The sequence below is a fragment of the Phoxinus phoxinus genome (assembly GCF_949152265.1).
Source record: "Phoxinus phoxinus genome assembly, chromosome: 11".
Classification (NCBI taxonomy): Eukaryota; Metazoa; Chordata; class Actinopteri; order Cypriniformes; family Leuciscidae; genus Phoxinus; species Phoxinus phoxinus.
In genome coordinates, this window is record NC_136886.1 from 25,866,595 (window position 1) to 25,888,416 (window position 21,822).

A 21,822-nucleotide genomic window follows, 5' to 3' on the forward strand; every position below is an offset into this window, starting at 1 on the left:
AGAAAATGTATATTGTACTTAAAGGGGTTGCATCTTCCTATAAGCCCATGTCAGTTCACCAGTAAAAAACAAACCTGGATATGTTTAACCTTTATTGGTCACACCCATGTTATCATTAGACTCTGAGGTCATATCCGAGTGTGTCACAGAAGCAGAACTGACTGAGATCAACAAGTCATTCTTATGGTTTACAGGGTCCACTAATCAGACAACATGTGTTCAGGCCGAGTAAGATAAGGGCCCTATAGCGCCCCCATCCAGTGTGTGGCGACCTGTATGCGTTTTTATAACAACGGACTGCGCAGAATTAGCGCAGCTACGACCTTGACGACGACTCCGAAGCTCCGACGTTTTTCCAGTAGGAAGCGTCCAAAGGAAGGAGCAGGCGCAATGATGTTTGAGAGGATACAGACGGGACGGACCTCAGTGCGGGAGAAAAGGGAATGCACCCATCTTTGCGGATAAAACAAGAGAGATACCCGAAAACCCCTGTGACAGTATCTATTTGAGTTTGTCGCACCTCTTTGGTTTTGTGGTTTCGCATCGAGACCGCAGAAAGTATTTCATTGGTTGTAATGTCAGCATGAGCCGAAGTGAACAACAGGAGAGAGCGAGTTGACTGTGCTGGGAACACAGCAGACATACCGTGTCCAGCTCGTTTGTGCGAACTGTAGTTTCTCGGCGAGTTTGAGTTTTAATAATTTATCTTCGTCTCACCCCTTTTTGCCGCTGAAACTGGTCAGTGTGTATGAAGCACACAGCCGGAGTCGACCATGTGGACTCTTCTCGCCTCGGACTGTAGACCTGAGATGGCCTTCTCTTGCCTATTATAGTCCGTAATGACGATGCGTGGTGATTTGGTGGTGCTGCTTTGTTTTTATGCTGTATTTTCGAGGATATGGGGCATATGACTGTATCCTGGGATTTCCAATCCGGACAGCTGCAGCTCTCCCTCCAGCGTCTGGACTTCTGTTGTAGTAGCCTAACGTTACACACATACTCAAATATTACATGCACTGATATCAAAGCCGCTGCTAGATGTTAGTCTCGCATGAAGTGTTAGGTGGTTTAACGCCCAATAGTTAATTTTGCTGCCATCTGTGATTGCATCCTATATACCCAGTGTACATTTGGGATCATTTGCAGTTTTGGTTTTGACCAAAATCGGTAAGAGCTGACCTCAGACCTCATGTGGACATCTGATCTCACTCCTGTGTTTGCAGCACATCAGTGTCCCTAAATCACCTGCAAACACTCTTTAGATAATTGCATATCGGGTTCCATTGTAAGAGATCACATTGCAAACATGAATTACCAGCAGCACCTGGCGAACTCCGCTGCGATCAGAGCTGAGATCCAGAGGTTCGAGTCCGTCCATCCGAACATCTACTCCATCTACGAGCTGCTGGAGCGGGTGGAGGATCCACTGCTGCAGAACCAGATCCGAGAGCACGTCATTGCCATCGAAGGTAAGGGCAACAAGGGCATTTGAATCTCCTTCAAGAGCCAGTTTTCAGAATCTTTAATTGTATATTTGGTGGCAACGAAAATGGGATGGTACGACAAACCTGCATTATAGCATGCCACTTTTATGAAATCTCTGTCCACTCCCAGTGTCATTAAAAACAAAAAACAAAATGAGTATTATTATTACATAATGAATAATGACATTACAAATCAAGCCACTCCAAAGGGTGATTTATTAGCCTAGATCTCTCTTCAGATGACGAGTGCACTTTCTTTTCTATCTAAGAAAAAGTTTTGGACCTTTGGCTTCTAGAAATGAGAGGTAGTAAATCTTATTTCCAATGTTTTATTGGTTATTGTGGTTGTTTTTTAAACCATTTACTTGTCTTCAAGACATCTGAGATTTTAGATTGAGTCATTGTAAGCGTGAGAGCTTTAAACTTTAAACTTTAAACAGAGATGATCTGATTTTAGTCAGCCAGATATTTCTCATGTGTCATTTTTCACCATATAACCAGGTTATAGATTTACAGTCTGTTCGATAGGTTGTATTGTATATGATTGACACTTAGGTATACAACAGTACAACCCTTTGATCTGCCAGTCACAGCCTCAGTTCATTCGTGGAAATGTAATGTCATTTACTCTGAGTAAGATTAAATTGCTGGAATTGCTGATGGTTTGTGTGACGTGTCAGATGCAGATTTCATTATTGCTACTTGTAGAGGATTGAAGGTTGTGTTTATGTATAGGCCTAGTTTGCATGAAGATTTGCAGGGTGGTGGGAGAGTGGCTGTCATGGCCTGTGAGGTTTAATGCGCTGTCTTTATTTATTTATATAATACTGTAGTTAAGAGATAATCATCATGATTTTTACACACGCATGCAAATGATGTCAGTTTTACCAGTTGGTTATGTAATGGCAAAATGAAAAACTGCATTGTGCTTGAAATGATACTCAGCGTTTCACTAGATTGCAGTGAGTGTTTTGGCAATGAATAAGTGGGCTCTTGGGCTCTTGTGTGTGTGGTCAGTGACATGTCTCTGTCAAAGCTGATGTATGAATCTTTGACCCCTTTCAATGCAAGTAAAATGGTTCTTGACTTGCTGAGACATGCACATGGATCAGCCTGACATAGACAAACCTGTCACTCCCATAGCACACCCCCCGACAGACCCCGGCCTGTCTAATTCCTTAAAAACCAAGACAGACTCGTGTGAATGGAGTGTTTACTTAGTGGAATCAATAGTGAATCTTTTAAAATCTTGCTATAGTTACTTCTAATTCATTAAATTTAAAGGCATCATAGGCCTACATGTTAGGTTGCATGTGGTCATGAGTCAAAGTTGGCATTCTAAAAGCAGAACTTGACAGTTATGTTTGTTTGTTTTGTTGTCAAAACAGGTTGACTTCTGGCGTTGCAGTGTTTTACTAATCATGTTAGCTAAGTGCTAACTAACTAACTGATGTCATTACTAGCTATGTGTACTTGGTTGTGGACTTAATGCATAAAATCTGAATATCCCAAAAACAATCTGCAGAATAATCAGGATTTAGGAATTTAATGTGTAAAGGTGGATTAAATGTCTACTTTGATGCCACTTTCATTAACTAGTCACTGACCCTCTAGTTTAACAGATGGCAAATCTGAGCTGAAAAGCGATACTTAACACGCCCTGTGATCTGAAGCACGTCTGTCTTCAGATATTAGACTGGTGTTGCATTTACATTGGTGTGCATGGCACTTTACTTCATTTTACACAAGACGCCCGCTGACACATCAGGGACGGGTTGGTCTGAGCCTAATCAGATCGCTCTCTATGCAAGGCATGTTTGTGATCCCAGAGACACGCATCTTGGTGACACTCTGGCCTCCCGGTTTCTTGCATAAAGGGCATGACATTTATAAGAATGAATAGTGTAGCTTGTGCATAGAAAAGAAGATTTGTAAGAATATTGGATAAAACAGACCTTCTGAGAATCTAAAATTCAGAAAACTATGCGCAATCATATACAAGTATTAAAGTAGCCTAAATGGTGGTCAGTTTTGATTTCATATTGATTTTATACTCGGTCAAGGCAAACGTGAGCGTATGTGCTTTTGTGAGCATTTTAGCATATATGTTTTATCCAGCATGTTATGTAATGCCCCAAACATGTGCATAAAAATAAATTGATGGAAAATTTCTTATGTGAATTTGGAGTAATGTTGTGAAATTTGGTACATTGCTTGGGGAAAGTATGAAAAGTGTCCGGACCAAGTTTTGAATCTGTAATGTCCACTCTATATTGCCACAAACAGTTGAAATTTGACCTTTCTTTTGCTGGTAACTTTTTAACTGAATGGCCTAGAAATAATTAGTTTATAAATTTAGGATGTGACTCCTTTTTTCTTCTTAAAATCTTTGGCGTTTGTCCGAGAAACTTTGCGTTCCCTCGCAAAGCTTTTGCGTACCCTCGCAATACTTTTGTGTTCCCTCGCAAAGATATTTGCGTTCCCACGCAAAACCTGTTGTGAGCTCGCACAGACACTTCCTGTTTAATGTCCCGCTGGCAGTGCTTCAGAGCTCCGTACGTTAATGGAGCGTTTCATAGTGTTTGAACTTGGATTTAAACATAAATACATGCAGTCAGTGCTTAACTCAAGGTGGCGTTAGATTTGATTCTCGGATCAATAACTCGTGAGCTAAACGTTGTTAAAACACAAATTAGCCTATACTTATTTACAATCACAGTAACAAAGAGCTACAACCAAATTTCCCTCAAAACGAGCTTTATAATATAGGCTAAATGGATCTCAATGAGCAGGCGGCTGAGAGACAAGTTTGAAGGGACCGTCTGCAAAGTGCAATATAACCCAAAAAACGTGACTACAAAAATAGTCAATAGTAACTGTAGTGCCACGCAATTTTCGAAAACTTTCATATTTTATTGGCCACACAAAGTTGATAGATACCCAGTGTTCCTCAGTTATTAATTTTGCCATAAAATACGGAGTTTTACCAATTTGGTCTGTTGTCAAGCCGTTTTGAATTTCACTCCTTTAGTAGTTCATCACAGCTGTTTTCGTACAACACAGCGGTAAATATTTTAGCAAAACGTCAAAAAGGAGGATGTCTCTCGGCACCGGTGCTTGGCGGCCCCATAATTGCTGTTTGCAGACATTTTGTCCCTTCTAACTTGCCAATAAAAGTAGCTAAAAAAAAAGCCAGAAAATAGAATAAGAAACATTGATCATAAGCAGACTCATAGTCTGTTGCTGTTGCTCATTGTGTGTCTGGTTACATGTTCTGTCGAAAGTCTATCCCCAAGACTGTCCATTTTTGAAATGCAGGACAGGTTCCCTGTTGGGATTGTTAGCTAGGAAATATCTGGCAGATCTAATGGCTGGGGTTATTGTGCTAGGGCAACAGTGCTTTTCAACACACCCCCTCCAAATGAGAGGTTGCAGCATCATGCAGATGTCAGAAACACAGCCCCTCCCATCCAATCTGTGTGGAGGGCACCATTAGGGAGATGTAGTCACAGCCATCCATATAGTTCGTTAAATGCGTACACCGTACAGAGGAGTGTGCGTCACCCCGTGGAATGGCAACAAGGTTGTACTATCAGATTGGTCCATCCTTAAAATTAGATCTCACATCCTACTGCTGAGTCATACTCAGCTTTTATGGCCAGTCTGCCTGGCACATAAACGATTTTGGCCATCTCTTTTGCGTTTCTCAGAGCTGTAAGCCACTGTGGTCAGCATTTTACTCAAATTGAACTAAGCATTTGGTGCAGTAGAATGCTAACCAGAGCAATGGCTGCAAGGAGACCATATATCTGTTTATATTTAATTAGTAGGCCCTGAAGCATGGCCGTAGAAACTATAGCTAGGAGAGAGAGGAACGGGGCAGCATATGGGGGGGCCATATGTTGAAAAAGCGTGCAAACTAAGTCTAGACTGGGTTCAGGGATTAACAAGCTACCAGTACAGTTGAATTAAATGGCTCAGTGGGGTTCTGAACACAAACAATAAAGAGGGAGATTAGGGGCAGTAACTGTCTCTTCTAGTTATGAGTGTAAGTAGATTACTTGACCTTCACTGATTCCCACATAGGCTACGTCTACATGAATCCATCCCATATACATTTGAAAATGGCATTTTCGTTCCTCGCCATAGAAAAGCACTTCTTCGGACGGTATCACAAGCTTATTTTGTGAACACGCCGTTCAGCTGCCATGTTCCGGCGAGAAGAGATGTACAAGAAGCTAACGGTGCGTGTCCACTACAGTGGCAAAACTCTACTCCGTGCCACTGGCAACGCTTGGGGGTGCGTCTGTAGCGAGTGTATTTAATCTGTTTTCTTTTCAACTTAAGGACTATATAATCATCAGAGATGCGTGCCATTACATTTGGAAATAGGCAAGGTTTGTTTCCAAATGCCCCAAGTAAAGATGTCCTGTCAATTTCATAAACTTTTACAAACCCAGTATAATTCGGCTTTGGCTAAGCCACACCCTAGAATGTAGATTGACCAATCACAGCGCAGCCAAGAACGAGCTGCCACAGAGGTCCGACACTTTTTCACAGCGCTCCATTGAGATTTGTAACACAGATACGCGTTTCCCAGAGAGGTTGGAGGGGGGTGTCCGTTTTTTCCCCTTCCTAAAACCAAAGTCAAATCCTGTGTGGACGTCCTCACAGTCAGCGAAACCCCTCAAGGATCAACAAGCACACTTTTGTGTGCTCTAAAATAAATTTTGCTTTTAACCTTACTGTGAAGTTATACTAGTTAGTCAGTTTTATCCTGTTTTAGATTATGATTTCGGTTCTCTACCCTAATTGTTGATACGCTAGCACACGCTGCTAATAAATACAACTTTATACTCGCATAGTCTGTTTGCTTTGTAATAATGATTATAGAAGTGAATAGAGACCTACCCAGCTTTACATGAACAGTGTTGCTCCTTGATATTGTTAGTCACAGCCTCCGTCTCGATTAGTAGGATATGCGGTGGTTCATTTTTTGACTGTGACCATTATGCTTTTGCCTCTGTTTGGATGCCTTGTTGTTGCTTGCGTTTCACCTGTATGTCTTGAATATATAGCCTTCGAACGCATATTGCAGCCCCTTTTGCCTACTTCTGTCGGACACTTTATTTGCTGCTTTATAAAAGTTTCATAAAATTTCAGCAGGAAGAGCTGTCACAGCATAAGCCATGTTGATACCAAACCAGAGCCCAGATGAAGTTGACGGATGTAGCAACAGTAACTAAGGGGGGCGGGGCTTAGCCAAAGGTGAATCAATGAAAGCATCCATACTGCAATATACACAACTGCAAAGCATCCAATCTGTAAACAATTTAATTTACGCACTAAATCCAGCATGCAACAACCTGCATATTTTTAAATTGGCTTTGTTTTTTAAAGTGATTGGCTGCCGACCTCGTTTTTCGAGAACTGCCCAACCTTTTGATGCTCTAGGCAGCTCTCAACTCTTTCTCTGGTTCGCTGTCAATCCCACAATGCACAGCGTGAGAGTGAAGCTCAACTTCTATAGGAATGAATTTAAAAGCTCCGCTCGCTCTGCTCCACTCACCCTGCGCCAGTGGGCACAAACCCTAAGCATGTGAGACGCTGCTAAAATTATTATTTTTTATTTAAATAAAAAGTTCTGATCTGTTATTCTCTCTTACTGTTGGGGGGTGGGGTGCCAGATTTTGTAAAGTTTTTTGTTAACCTTTTGTTATAGCTTCTGTAGCAAGGGCGCCTCCCTCTTGCAGTACTACGACCTGTGACGTCACTGGGTTGGTTGTCTTGCCTGAGTTAAACAGATTCAACGGTAGAGAGAACGTTAAAGAGCGACAGTGGAGGACAGTGAAAGATAAGGACAGAGACAGTGAAAGATGGAAACTGGAAAGCCACAGGGCATCAGAAGACAAAAGGGAGGCCTGGATGTAAAAATACGTTACTTTTTAATACGTTAAAAAGAACATTACTGCTTCGCCTCCCGATACGCATTCGAACACAAGCCCACTGCCTCAAGATTTTCTTAGTTATACTTGGCTATACAATATGTAGCCAAAATGACTGTCAGAAATTAAAATGAACCACAACCATTATAAACGCCCGTTTGTCATTCCACAACATGTAGAGATCAAAGCTGATACAAACTGCTAAATAAATATTTATTATGGTGATTCCACATTTACTAATCATCAGGACCTTTATCCATAATCCCGTCATCTTCCTTGCCATCTTTTTTTGATCCGTTAGCATATTGTGCGATAAAGTTTTTAACCAACTTTTCCTTCACTGCTGAAGTCCTGAATTATTTTTCTTTGCCTATTTAAAAAAAATGTTTTAATCAACCCCGAATTGTCTCGCAAATAGCACTGGAGCCCTCTTTTGGTCATCTACTTTGGTGACGGATATTATGAGTTTTGTCTATTAACGATTACAGCAACTAAGCAGAAAAATCAAAGAACAGAATCGAAACTGCAATAATCGTCATTAATACATGAAGCCAACCCAACCCTGTGACATCACTTGTACTGCAAGATCTTTTTAGTTTAGACAATTTTTTTTTATAAGAGTGGAAATCCGTTTACTAAATAATGTTAACATGACTAACTGCTTAATTTCCACTTTAATGGGGGCAAGCTGTTTTTTGCATATTGTTTTGGTACAATATGCGTCACATGAAGAAAAATGGGCCATCGTTTTCGAATACCTTTCACGGTCTACACTATTAAATGAAAATGCCATTTTTAAATGTATCCATTTTGGAGAGCATCTTCTGAAAGCTCTGCTTTTCCAGGACAAACGGCGAAATGCAGAGAGAAATATGCATTTTCAAATGTATCTGGATGAATATAGAGCTGATTTTTCAAGGTGTTTATTTGCTGTTCTCAAAACCAAGATGTTACATCTTTTGGGGTTTTGGTTCTCTAGCAGTAAGTGGGACAAAACATCAGTAGCATGATGGGTCAGTCCCAAGGGCCTTTTTTTCTTTGGTGGTAGTAGAGGAAGTTGAGCTCCTCTAAGTCACTTTCAAAGGAAAGAGATGAAACACTGCCACAGGCAAAGCTGTAAAGAGTCTCGAGTTGAGATCAGCTCTCTCTCCATCTCTTTCCCTCTCACTCCCTCGGTTTATCATTTTCTTTCTCAGTGTGGGTGGTGAGTGAGCAAAAGTTCTCAGCTGAATAGCGATTTGTTCTTTCCAGTCTAAAGCGAAAACAACACCCTCATCCCTCTCTTACTGCTTTTATCACTCCACATTGTCATCCTTTCAGCAGACCTGTGCACCCGTGCCCTCTGAAAAAAATGTGCTGGGTGATTCACAATGGTTGTCTCATTCCTGTTTGAGCCTTGAATCTGTTTCTGCTTTCTTCTCGGATAATAGACCAGATGCCAGATAATAGACCAGATGCCAGATAATAAGAAAGATTAATATGTGGGAATTTAAATGACAAGAAATTCAAGTATTGTTACGTGTAATTAGTAACTCCACTGTCATCTGCATTATCCAGAAATGCATTACTCATAAATAACCAACCATCTTTTCTGCAGTGACGTTCTCTAGGGCAACACTCAAGTTTTTCTGCCTATCCATGTGAAACTGGAAGTGGAAAATATTCACCTCTTACTGTGCAGTAATGGGAAACTCTAGCCCATCCTCCTCATATAGACTAACCTAGTTCTCAAAGGACATTTGACACTGGAGGAAGTGTCAGGTGTTAGAGCGTTTCTGATTAAAAGAGTCACTTGTGTTAGATTGTTTGTTTAAAACTGATGTATTCTAATGAGCCGGGGGAAGATCCACCTGTTTGTCCAGTTTTGAGGGGAAATCCATCAGCAGGCACTCTAGATGGAAGTCACTTGCTTCCTCTTTTGCTTTATGCTGTAAACCACATTTTTCCACCTCGCTGTAGACAAATGTATGTTTATTGTAGGTCTATGAATTTCATTACTCAATGCACCTCATAATCATTTGAGCCAATTATATATGGCTATAATGATTTGTGCAAAAATACTGTACATAAAATGCTAGGGCTGCACAATTAATCGTGATAGCGATTTCTGCTTTAGTTAAAAATAAGTCACAATATTTTCCCTGCTGATTATTTGTCCTGAAAACATTTTTTTATCTTTAGACATTTCCATTTTCTTGCATTGCTATGCTAACCAGTGTTTTACTTAATTTTCTCAATCTAGCAACCATGCGCACACTCCAATGTAAAATTCTGCTTAAATGACAGCGTCATACAGCCACTCTTTGTTCCTTCGTGTTTGCCATTTGCAGCTACTAAATCTGCAAGTGAAACTTCTCTGTGACTAACTTTAATAAATCCAAACAGGATTCTTGACCATATTATTTTGCGATCATGGTTGGTGAATAAATGGGGTGCATGCACCCTCTGTTCTATAATACAAAGTAAAAATGTAACCTCATTTGGAAATTAATATTAGGAATTTCACTTTTTCATGTTTTAGCCTTTGAGATGATCTAAAGCAGTTGGAAACTACATACCCACCATCAGTTTGCAGTGTTTAGCCATTTCAAAGATGAAAATGGGTGAAAGAAAGAAAGAGGAAAAAGCTTTGCGGTCTGTCTGTAGAATGTGCATTATGAGGCCATTTGATTCTGAGGTTTGTCTCATTTGCAACTGAATTGCAAGTAATGCAATTGCAAGTTAAGTTATGTTAATTTTACTGATATCAAAAGTGTGTATATATATATATATATATATATATATATATATATTGATAAAAATAATCATAATCATCAGTTTAACCATTATCGTGCTGCCTTATAATGCAATTCTTACAATAATTACAATGACCTGAATTTGAATGAAAAAACATGCACATTTCACAGAAGTATTCATGTTCATGTCCCGGCTGATACAACTGTTCGGAAATCAAAATGAAGAAAAAAATCTTATTAGAAGAATGACATTCTTATTAAAAACACAATTTAGTTGAGCTTAATTGTCCATTATCACTATCAACAAAACCACTTGACTATATTATAGTTTTCATATCAAATGATATTTCATATCATATAGTTTCCATATCAAAATAATGTTGTGCGACCAAGAAAGTAATGTGATGCAACCAACATGCGGAAACAAGAACATGATATCATAGATATTACCCCCACAGACCCTCATGATGTGTAAATGTCATTAATTCTCTTTAAATATTACATAATTTGATCGATTTATCACGAAAGATTCAGATTGTAATATGTGTTGTGGTGCGACTTCCCAAAAACCTAGTTATGAATTATTAAATCATGACATTTGTAAAAACAAAAAAAGATGGCTCGATGGCTACACTGTAACTCAATTATTATTTAACAATAAAAAAAAATATTTTGAAACAAATTTTTTTTTTAATAGAGTAACCTGATAATTTAAGGATTTTTTCCCCCCAGCGGATTCATAATGAACGAAGCCATTCCTTTCTCTGACATTATGACATTGTTGGCTGACCTGCAATGATGTTGTAGATCTAGTTTGCCAGTGATATTGGTGTTACTGGTTAGACTATATAGAATTGGAGCCAATGTGAAACCTTGTCACTCTGAAGATCATCATAGAGGAAATACCAGACCGTCGCAGTGATATGGGGACGCTGGTGATGTAATGTCTCTAGAGACACAGGGCTTTGTTGTCATTTTGTCCTCTGCGTGCCTACGCACTCCGCTGATGGGTTGGGTTTGTATCTCTTGTCAGAAGAGCAGCTCGCCCATACAGCTAAAGCTGAATTCTGTTTGTAATACCACACCATGTGATTTACCTGTTTGATGACCTCACACGGCGATACAATTGCTTAATTCCCCTGTCCTCTTCTTTTCTTTATTGGACTGGAATGGTTGTAAATGGGTGTTTTCCCCCCTCCAAATGTCATTCTCATGTTGACATGACCTCATTTGTAAGTTAGTGATTTAGATCTTGCGGTGTCAGTGTGGTGCAGTGTTTTGTGGGTGAGTATCAGTGATGTTGGAACAGCTGCAAACAGAAACCAATGTCGCCTCGATTCTCTCCTGTGACTGTAGGGGAAGTGACCGTAATACAGCCACATACTACATTATATACTACCATTCATATGTTTGGAATCACAATGAACCTTGATGAAACCAGCATAAAACGGAAGTTGCGATAGTCTTTTCTTCCCTGTTGTTGTGACGTATAGTGAAGCGGCTTCTTGAACAAGAAAACAATGTTGGGCGGGACTTGATTTTGTCCATTGGTAATTGATTGGATCGTTGGATTCTTGTGGTTTGCTATTGCTGTGTTCTGCTGCTAGAGGAAGTTGTTTTGTTTAAAGATTATGAGGGCACATAAAATTATAAATTGTGCACTGATAATTAATGATAAATACTGCAATATTCCATAAAAATAAGAATAGTCAGTTTTGATTTCATGGTGACCATAAAGTACCTGAGCCTTTTACTCAATAAGAATGCATTATGTTTGATATATTATGAAAAAGGCATTTATAATGTTACAAAGGACTTTATATTTGATTCAAATAAATGCTGTATTCATCTTCACATTCTCTATTCATCAAATAATTCTCCTCTTGCAGCACTGACAGCTTTCTCGACCTGGGCATTCTAGATTTAAATATTCAGGTGAAGTTTCATTCTATGCTTTTGATCAATAAAATGCTACATTGGCAAACGGAAGCATCAGCGTCTATTGAAATCAAAAGATCTTTGATTTCAAATGTCTGACCGGCATTGCATTTGTTTTATTTTGAAATATAAGATGACAAAACATGAGAAAAATTATTTTCTACAGGACAAAATATGTTTGTTTCTAAAATTCCTGTAATCGGTACCAATACCAGTACAATTTCACATTATAATATACATTTAACACATTTCACATTTAACATTATATATTACAGTATATTAATAGCTTCATTAATTCCTTTTGTTCCTAAAAAGTCCACTAAACTAAAAACTCCCAGAACCTCATATAAAAAGCATTAATGAATTGTCTGTGCTCAGAACAGAACACTGTAGCCAGCCAGGGAAAACAGACTTATTTAACCCTTGATCACTGTTTGGGGTCAGGCTGACCCCAATGGACTTTTTCTTTCATTTTTTAAAAGTGTTACCTTCATCTCAGGGGCATGAAACTCTGTGACTTTTCCTAAATAATCTATATAAACATGCACAAAAAACTGGGCTTGATTTGGTGGTTCTAAAGGTGTGTAACACTTTTTTTTTACCGTTTAAGGTGTTTGGGGTCAAAATGACCCCGCATTGAAAATGAATGGGAAAATGAAAAAAATGACACTTTTTTTATTTTGTTTGTCAAAAAAATGAAAGTAAATCCATTATAAATCTGAAAATTTCTACAAATAAACCAAGGTCTGGTCCTAGAGCATAAATAAAAAGTAGAACGAACTTTCTATTTTATACACACACACAGACACACACACACAAACACACAAATGTATGTGACTGCAACAGAGAGCATTTTTACAGAAATTGGCCAATAAAATAAACAAACCTGGCATAAATCAATTTTTTTAACATTTAAATCAAGGTCTGGTCCTAGAGCATAAACCCAAAGTGGAACTAACTTTCTATCTCATACACACACACTGCATAATAATAATAATAACACGCACTGATAATTCTGCAAAAGCAGATAATTAAAATATATATCAGAAAACAACAAAAAATTCTAACTCTGACAAAACTACAGATTTTTTATGTGTTTCAAAATGTTTAAATAAATATTCACAGCATATATAGCATACATTTGTGAGGAGAAGTTGAAGCATCAAGAAAAATAAAGTGAAAATGAATGAGTCTCTGGATACATGTGGTCATTGCACTCATTCCGTAAATAGGTAAAAAAAATTCCACAAAAACACAGCATAAATGTATAGTTGACAAGTAAATAAAAAAAATGATATATAGTTTTCCATATTAAAAAAATTATATTTCCTTATGCAATCGCTCTTTAAAATGCCTGGGGTCAGTCTGTTATCCTTTTTTAACAGTGATTAAGGGTTAAGCTGGCAATTCAAATGTGAATCAAAATCGAATTCTTACTTAATCAAATATGAAACATTTACATTGAAACAGAACATTTTAAACACAGGTGGGTTTAATTACACATGTAGCCCATTCTGGTTTTCACATTGTTATATTATTGTTATTTTAATTTTTTTTGCAAAACATATCGTGTGTTTGAGATTTAAATTAAATTTTTGATTTACTATCAGCCTTATCCAAAAGTTGAATGGGTTCTCTTCTCATCATTTAGAGCAGCATAAAGGTTGAAAAGGCTCCTTCGCATGACTTGAGTGAGGCAGGACTTTGTGTTTCTGTGACAGTCAGAGCTTGAGCACAGCAGAAGTAGCAGCACCTTCTGGCCCTCGTTCTCCTGATATCGCTCATCTTATTGGTCAGGGGGCAGACACCAACCAAAACAATAGCGTTACTCTGATTCAGATCTCAGGGAGGCAGAAATAGCCTCCTGAGCTGCGGCCTTCCTGCTGCTCACTGTGCTGCTTCCCCCCATTAATGTCTCCAGGGGAGTGATGTCACTTCCTCAGCATTGATCGCTCTGTTGTGGGTCGGTTGGATGTCCTCCAGCTGCAACCTGTCCCAGTGGCTTTGCTGTCAGTCACTTTGTCTTAGTCACATTAGACCAATACATTATTTTTCAGAATTTATTGACTATAAAAATGTAATGCGGTGTAACCATCAAGTGAAACGTATTACTGTTTACCTTACACCTTGAATACATGTGATTGTACACATCTTAATCATATACAGTTTTTTTTATTATGATTTATACTAAAATGTCATAATTTGCAAGTAAATATCATTCTTTGTGGAGTCACACCAAATAACATGTTACCATCTGACCTAACCTTACCTTGTCATAAAAAGCTCCAAGAAGTTTTTGTCTGCATGTTTCTGAATGTTATAGTGAAGTATTGAAGCAGATGTATATGTTTATATTTCTAAATAATAGTTTAAAATACTATAATGAATTATAAATTATGAATTAAAATATATTATGCCAACCTGCTTAATGTTTTCTTGTCAAAGAGTTTTCAAAAAGATGTTTTCTTCATTATGACATATCAGGACACCCTTACATTTATGAACATCGAAATGAATTTTAATGCAGAAATAATTTCATTATAGAATATATCTAAGCCATATATGTATAAATTGAATTCTACTGTTTAAAAAAAAGAATGCACCTCAGGTCATTGATCCGTTAACAACTTTCAAAATGTTAGCATTCACAGCTGTAGTTGCTCTTCATTTTTGAATGTCTTTGAATACAGTTGAGGTTTTCCACAGCCTTTGAGGAGAACTGGGAAATGAAATTAGTCTCTTTTTTCCAGGTTGTTGTTTTTTAAAGGTTTTTTTTTTTACTGGAATTCCCATTCATCCTTTTTTGTCACTTGGCCTTAAAATAATTACGCTTCTCCATCTGTTGTACATTTAAAAATAACTTTCTTGCTTAAAGACAATGTAGAAACATTATGCTTTGTTTCTTCTGTAGGCATTCACATAATGGGGTCAATCTATGTTGTGTCCTATATTCGCTGATACAATATTAAAATTGTTCTGTCATTCATTCATCATAACTGCCTAGGGTACATTTGTTTTGTCTGACTATCCGTGTTGGGCATAATTTGTTGGTGCAGCAGTGGTTTGTGCGTAAGCCTCAGTCAGAGTAGGGAATACTCCAGTTGCACACTTGCTACGCCTGCTCTAATGTCAGTAGAACGGTGGAAGCACAACGTTACCTGGTCTTTTAAAGTTAAACATTTGTATCTGCGTTCTGCAACCAGGCCATCAGCAACCACCCAACCCCCACCTTTGTAAGGAAAACAAACGGATTGAGCCTCTGTCACTACATCTTGGGGTTGCCTCCTTACAATGGGTGAAGCTCACTGGCTGAATTGGCATTGAAAGTGGAAGTGTTGCGTCAATAAGAGGCACTGTTCCCATCTGGCCCCTGCTTAGAAAGGAAGGGGAAAATCAATGGCACTTTCCTTCAGGACCGTCCTCTTGTGTTAGGTCACCATCTGCCAGTTCTAGACCCCGCTTTCAATGTTAGTGGAGTAATTAATGTCTTCTGCTACACCTCGAGAGTGTGTGTGTGCTAACACAGCCTGTGAGCGTCGACCAAGATGTTTGCATAGTTTGTGTAGATAAACAGTTTAATATATGTCTTGACTTCATTTCAACCTTCCTGCAACCTGTACTACTGGAACATTCAGTCTGATAAAGGAACTGTTCTTTACTCAAAGTTTCAATACAGTGGCACCAGCACAATACAATGTGTATATATGTACTCACTTAAAGCAATACATACTATATAGCAAATCTCAAATTCTTGTTTATTTATAGGCCTATTGTCGTTACCATGACGCATTGCTACATGTTTGTGTCTTGCTTTGGACTTGACTGACAGACTGGCAATCTGACTAATCACTATTCACACTTTATTTTATTTTATTCTGCTCAGTGTGCTCACTTTAAAAATAAAATACAAGGAGTCTGTAAGTAGTTGCATATTCATAACTGTGACCACACAGTCCGTTTACAAAAGCGACCGAGAACCGTGGACCATGGCTCTCTTAGTGATTGCTAGTGCAATTGAAAATCTACTTATGAATTTTTGTACATAATTGCTGCATGTTTGTCATGTATAATGCACAAATCAATTGTGATGTGGTACAAAAAGCTAAAGTTTCATTGGAAAATGTGAAGTGGTCATTTCCTGGTCTTTTTCATAAATCAGTTGAAAACTATACAGCCACTGTCTTCATTTTTTTTAACAAAGTGAAATGGCTAAAGGAAAAAAAGACGAGTATCGTTCTTTAGTCAACTCCGATGGATAGAAGAATTTGTATTTGTGAAGCGGTTTGTCTGTGTAAATTGACCACTACTTACCATAACACGACTTCTGGTGCTGCATTGTTTTGTCCGTCCATCCATTCATGTTTTTGCACACGTGTACACCTACCGAGAACCTGCCAGTCTCATATTGTGAATAAGTTACCATTTCACCCTGTAGCCCAAGACTGGTTGCCCACTGAAGCTAGGCAGGGTTGATCCTGGTCAGTACCTGAATGGGAGACCTCCTGGGAAAACCAAGTTGTGTTGGAAGAAGTGTTAGTGAGGCCAGCAGGGGGCGCTCACCCTGTGGTCTGTGTGGGTCCCTAACGCCCCAGTGTAGTGACGGGGACACTATACTGCCCAAAAACACAGTCCTTCGGATAAGATGTTAAACTGAGATCCTGACTCTCTGTGGTCATCAAAAATCCCAGGATGTCTTTTGAAAGAAGTTGAGTAGGGGTGTAAACCCTGTATCCTGACCAAATTTGTCCATTGGCTTCTGTCCATCATCATGGCCTCCATATCATCTCCATATATGTACTGATTGGCTTCATCACTCTCCTCTCCATCAATAAGCTGGTGTGTGGTGGGCGTTCTGGTGCAATATGGCTGCCGTCGTATTATCCAGGTGGATGCTGCACATAGCTGGTGTTTGAGGAGAAAAGTGGTAAATGTAACAAATTATTATAATTAATACAATAAATTAAACTTCTAAACTTACAATCTAATTAAGCTTCATTATACCTTTATTTTCTACACCCTAACACAACACCTAACCACTCCCTTTACAGACAGCGTTTAAAATGTGAAAAATTGTGGAGAGATATACCGTCACCAAAAGGCAAAAAAAAAAAAAAATACAGTAAGCTACAGAGGTCATGCTTTTGTCTTGGCATGTTGCTAGCATCTGGATTACAAAGGTAAGGGAACCGCTGGCAGAAGCTTGCTTTGCCCATCAGTGCGATTAAGTCGTTGGGTTCAGTAGGTCATGCGTTCTCAGGTAAACAGAATGTAAATAATGTAATGTGAGGCAAAAGCCTGCACTAATCCATCTCATCTGTAGTTAGAGATTCCGTTTCTGGAAATTCACCACTGATGTTTAGTCAGCTGTAGACTTGCTCCCCTGGCATCAGAATATAGAATTTCTATTTAAGCCGGTTAGCGTGGACAAGCTGGCACTGAGAGGGATGAGTGTGACACACACACACACACACACACACACACACACACACACACACACACACACACACACACACACACACACACACACACACACACACACACACACACACACACACACACACACACACACACACACACACACACACACACACACACACAGGTGTGCTGGGGTTGCCATGGTGCTCGAGCTGGGCTAATTAACCCCTGTGGATGCATCTGCCTCCGGGCGGCGGTGGTTCTAGGTCATCTTTGCTGACTGGGAATTGCACCAAAACACTCCAGTCCTCCTTTTACTTCACTTGTTCCAGCTTCTTGTCAAGTGTACTTGAGGAGTTTTCATATAAAAGGGTCACATTATGATTTGGTGCAGCAATGGCGGTCTTGTTGAATAGAGATCCAGCGGTGTGCCATTATCACAGTATCACAACTTCCCGCAGATGTTTTAACAATACATAAGTTGCGTGCCAAAAATCTGCCGCAATTGTTTATTATGCGTGGGAGGCCTGAGGGGGAAGCTAGATATTTCAATTGCATATCTGTGTTTTTGTTGAGGCTGTTTAACGTGTAGTAATGAAGTGAAGGACGAGCTATGTTATGATAGCCATCTTTTCACAGAGCTGGAGATGTAGTAATAACACGTAATTATGATAAGAAAGGCCTGAAGGTGTACAATGTAGCTTGTGTACAGTATATATTTATTAGATTGCATGAAATGGTTTGATATTGGGATGCACTGATAACCAAAGTTTTGATATGGAGAAACGCAGCTTGCATGTGAAATGATCCAGGTTTATGTAAACACGGATTGATGGAGATATATTGCCAGAAAGAGCTTGTGTTAAAGTTGAGTTTTACGCATGTGCCTGCTGTGGTCAAAATTCTAACGCATTTGCAAATTCAGTTTATAATTTGTCTAATTTTGCATGCACAGTGTGATGTAATTCCAATATTATAAATATTAAATGGCATGCATATTTAACGTTGCATTAACTTAGATACTCCCCTTGCAAATTACTAAAAGTTTTAGTCATCTTGTAGAACTACATGAACAGACATGGACTAATCCTTTAATTTTGATTTCATCTTTTAAAAATGATCAAAAGTTACGGTGTAATATTATTTATTGTTTTGAGTATGTGGGTGGTGTAGCCTAGTGGTTAAAGACTAATAACCAAAAACTCGCCTGTTTGAACCATCGAGTTAATCGAAGGTTAATTCACTGTAACCTAAATTGTGATGTGTAAAACAACAGTTCCCTTGTTGTATGGTGAAAATGATTCTATTTGTAGAATTTCCCAGGAAGACATTAGCACTTAGGGGTGTAACAATATATTGCATTACAAAAAATGCAACAATAGAGTGGATAGCAACCCTCTATGGGCACACTGAAGCTCGAGTCGCCATTGGCTAGTACATTTAGTATTTTACTCGCCAGATTTTTTTACATGAATGCAAGAATTAACAAATGAAAAAATATTTAACATTATTAAAACGAAGTAAACAGTTTGTAATAAAATAAGAATAAATAATTAAACTACAAGCAATAGAACAAAGATACAAATGAAATAAACTGTGCTTTTCAGGGGTTTTTTCAGGTAGATCTAACAGTATTTATATGCAGATTAGATTAGGTACAGAAATTGAATAATCAAATGTAAAATAACACTGCATAAAAGTCTTCACTGTATAAATGAAATACGGTTGAATTATTATTATTAATGCTGCAAAAGTTATTCAATCAAGATCAGTTTTTTTTTTTGCAGTGAGTCTTAACATAACATAAACATAAAAAAATACAGACATCAGCAGGAATATTAGACTGCTGTCACTTTAAGACATAATGCTTCAATCCAGTACACTGATACTGTTACACATCCGTTGTCTTTCTCGACTGTTTATGTTCACTTATGACAGGCTAACTGGCTATGTTTAGTATACTCGCCAAGATGGGCATTTTGACATCATTTTGTGATCTTGTCAGTTCAAGCGCAGGAAGACGTGAAAGAGAATTATTAGTATTAGTAATTTTGTGTTTGCATGCTGACAATTTCTGAGTACCGAATTAAGTTTTTTTTTATCTTCTTGTCCTTGAATGTTTAAATTGGAATGGCTTAAAAACACGTGCAAATGAAAAACTTTCATGACGATGCAGCTCTGGCCCGATCGGGACAGTGACCGTTCGGTCAACTCTTAGCCATCGGGCAGTCCATTGTTGAGCCCTGCATTTAGATCCAGCATGTCAATTCTATAAGCCTCTCTCTTTCTCTCACGTTGAGTGCGCGTGTGAAAGTGACAGAGGGCGTTCAGCCAAGCGATGGTGGTCAGGAGGCAATGAAATTATATCTGAGCTAAATTTATTTTTGGCCTCTTACTCAAACACAGGCAAGCGAAATCGTACGGTTTACTAGCCATTGGCTAATTAAATATATATATTTTAGCTGCCTAGCATGACATTTGGTCTCATATGCGAGTAATTTACTCGCATTGTTGAGGGTTGGATTGCGACAACGACAATACATTAGGCCCATGTATAGTTACCAAACTTTTTCGAATTTAGCATCAAATGTGGTAAACCCAGAAGGTCACACTTTTGAGCTTCCATGTTTATTCGCTATTATTAATTTGCATCAATTAATAAAATGCAATATTTCAAACATTTTAAATGTAATCAGGGACAGAGTGCATGCATATGTTTGAACATAATTCTATATTTTTAGCTAAACCGAATCACGAATAGGGCTATTTCTATTCTGGTGTCACTCACTATTACCCTGTGCACGCGGAGCCTATTCAAATACATTCCTGATGAAATGCCACATTTATTATTTTAAGAGCTGTACTTTAAGTAGTAATTAATAAAAAAAACTTTTACCATTTAAACTCTTTTGGCAAAGTATCATGAGAGTATTGCATTGTGAGATCAGTATCATGTATCAAACCAAATCGTGCCTTAAAGTTAAATGTATTGTTACAACCCTATTTAGCGCTGCCTGTTAGCAGTTATATCTCATTGCGAGTTAAAGCTGTTCTCAAAGCTCTCAGTGGTAGATTAGCCTGAACGTTCAAAAGTGGTGTTCTGGGAGTAGAGCCTCTCTCCAGGGTCTGCATGTCTGCACAGTATTGTGGGTATTTGCGCATCAACAGCTCATTGGATGTTTGATGAGTTCAGTGTGAATGTGCAGTATCCTGTTTCATGTTATTATTATTCCCATACTACAGGAAGTGCCTTAACTAAACACTAATATGCTCATGGAAATCAATTCTAAGCTGCTCAGTTTGCGAAATGTTCTTTAGTGTATATGTAACAACTAATGGAACGAGATCTAAATATTAATTGGACACGCAAATGGTGTCTCTTACATGAAGCAACAGGCAAGGTGTGGCAAAACTAGGGCACGCTCTTATTACAAAGCTGTTTATACGGCATGTGCACTGTCAGAACAGTCTAGTTTTATTGTTACATCACCCTGCTTACTTGCAGTGTACTCATGGTGTTAAACTACGGTGGCCCAGTCGTGCACAACACAACTGAATTTAAAAAGCAAACATAAGTTCACAACACAACAAAAACGAGCCACAACACACGTTCGTATGATAGTTGGTAATAATTTTATTTTCGTCACATCACATTACCATGAAATGTCAGTAATTATATAAATAGAAATAGACCTTGTGACAACTCAGCCAGTCTTCCCTAAGTAACAATAATGTTTAAAATGAGTTAAAGAAAATCAGGGTTAATTTGAACTATATTTTGAGTTATAAATAATAGTCATTAAATCTTACTGTGCAAGTCATGTGGCTAGGCCAAAAAAATGGTTTCAGAGATAACAGCTTATTATTTTTGCTACATTTAAGCCATTTTATTTTTTTATAAATATGAAGGCAAGCAGCTGTAATAAATACATGATTACTATAAAATTAGGAAGTAAAGAAAATCAACTACAAAAATGGTTGTTTATAATGAGCAAAGACTGTTAGTGTTAACAATGAATGAACCAGATACAATATGCATATAGCCTACTGTCAAGACAAAAATTGCTTTTCAAAAAATATCCTATGTGTTTACTGAATTAAATTTACCATATTCATGTTCCATGGTATTTTCAAGGTGGTTTAAAAAAACACACTAATGATTATTAGATTAAAGTACCTTGAAATGGTATGTACACACTGTGTGTGTGCTACATATCCAAATAAAATTAATAATTTGCGTAGTAATTTGCGGTATTAGGTGCCATTTCGTTTAGTATTTTAATTATTTTGTTTGGAAAATGCCTT

At 38.2% G+C, this 21,822-nt stretch overlaps 1 protein-coding gene across 2 annotated transcripts in view; it reads left to right on the forward strand.

The window, feature by feature from the left end:
• The first annotated feature begins 332 nt into the window (after positions 1 to 332).
• The window catches only part of agap1 (ArfGAP with GTPase domain, ankyrin repeat and PH domain 1), a 175,592-nt gene continuing 154,102 nt past the window's right edge, over positions 333 to 21,822 (forward strand). For both annotated transcript variants that reach the window (XM_079629328.1, XM_079629329.1), the window contains exon 1: positions 333 to 1,469. In XM_079629328.1, coding sequence (XP_079485454.1) covers positions 1,307 to 1,469 — 163 coding nt within the window. In that variant the 5' untranslated portion in view covers positions 333 to 1,306. The remainder of the gene's footprint in view (positions 1,470 to 21,822) is intronic.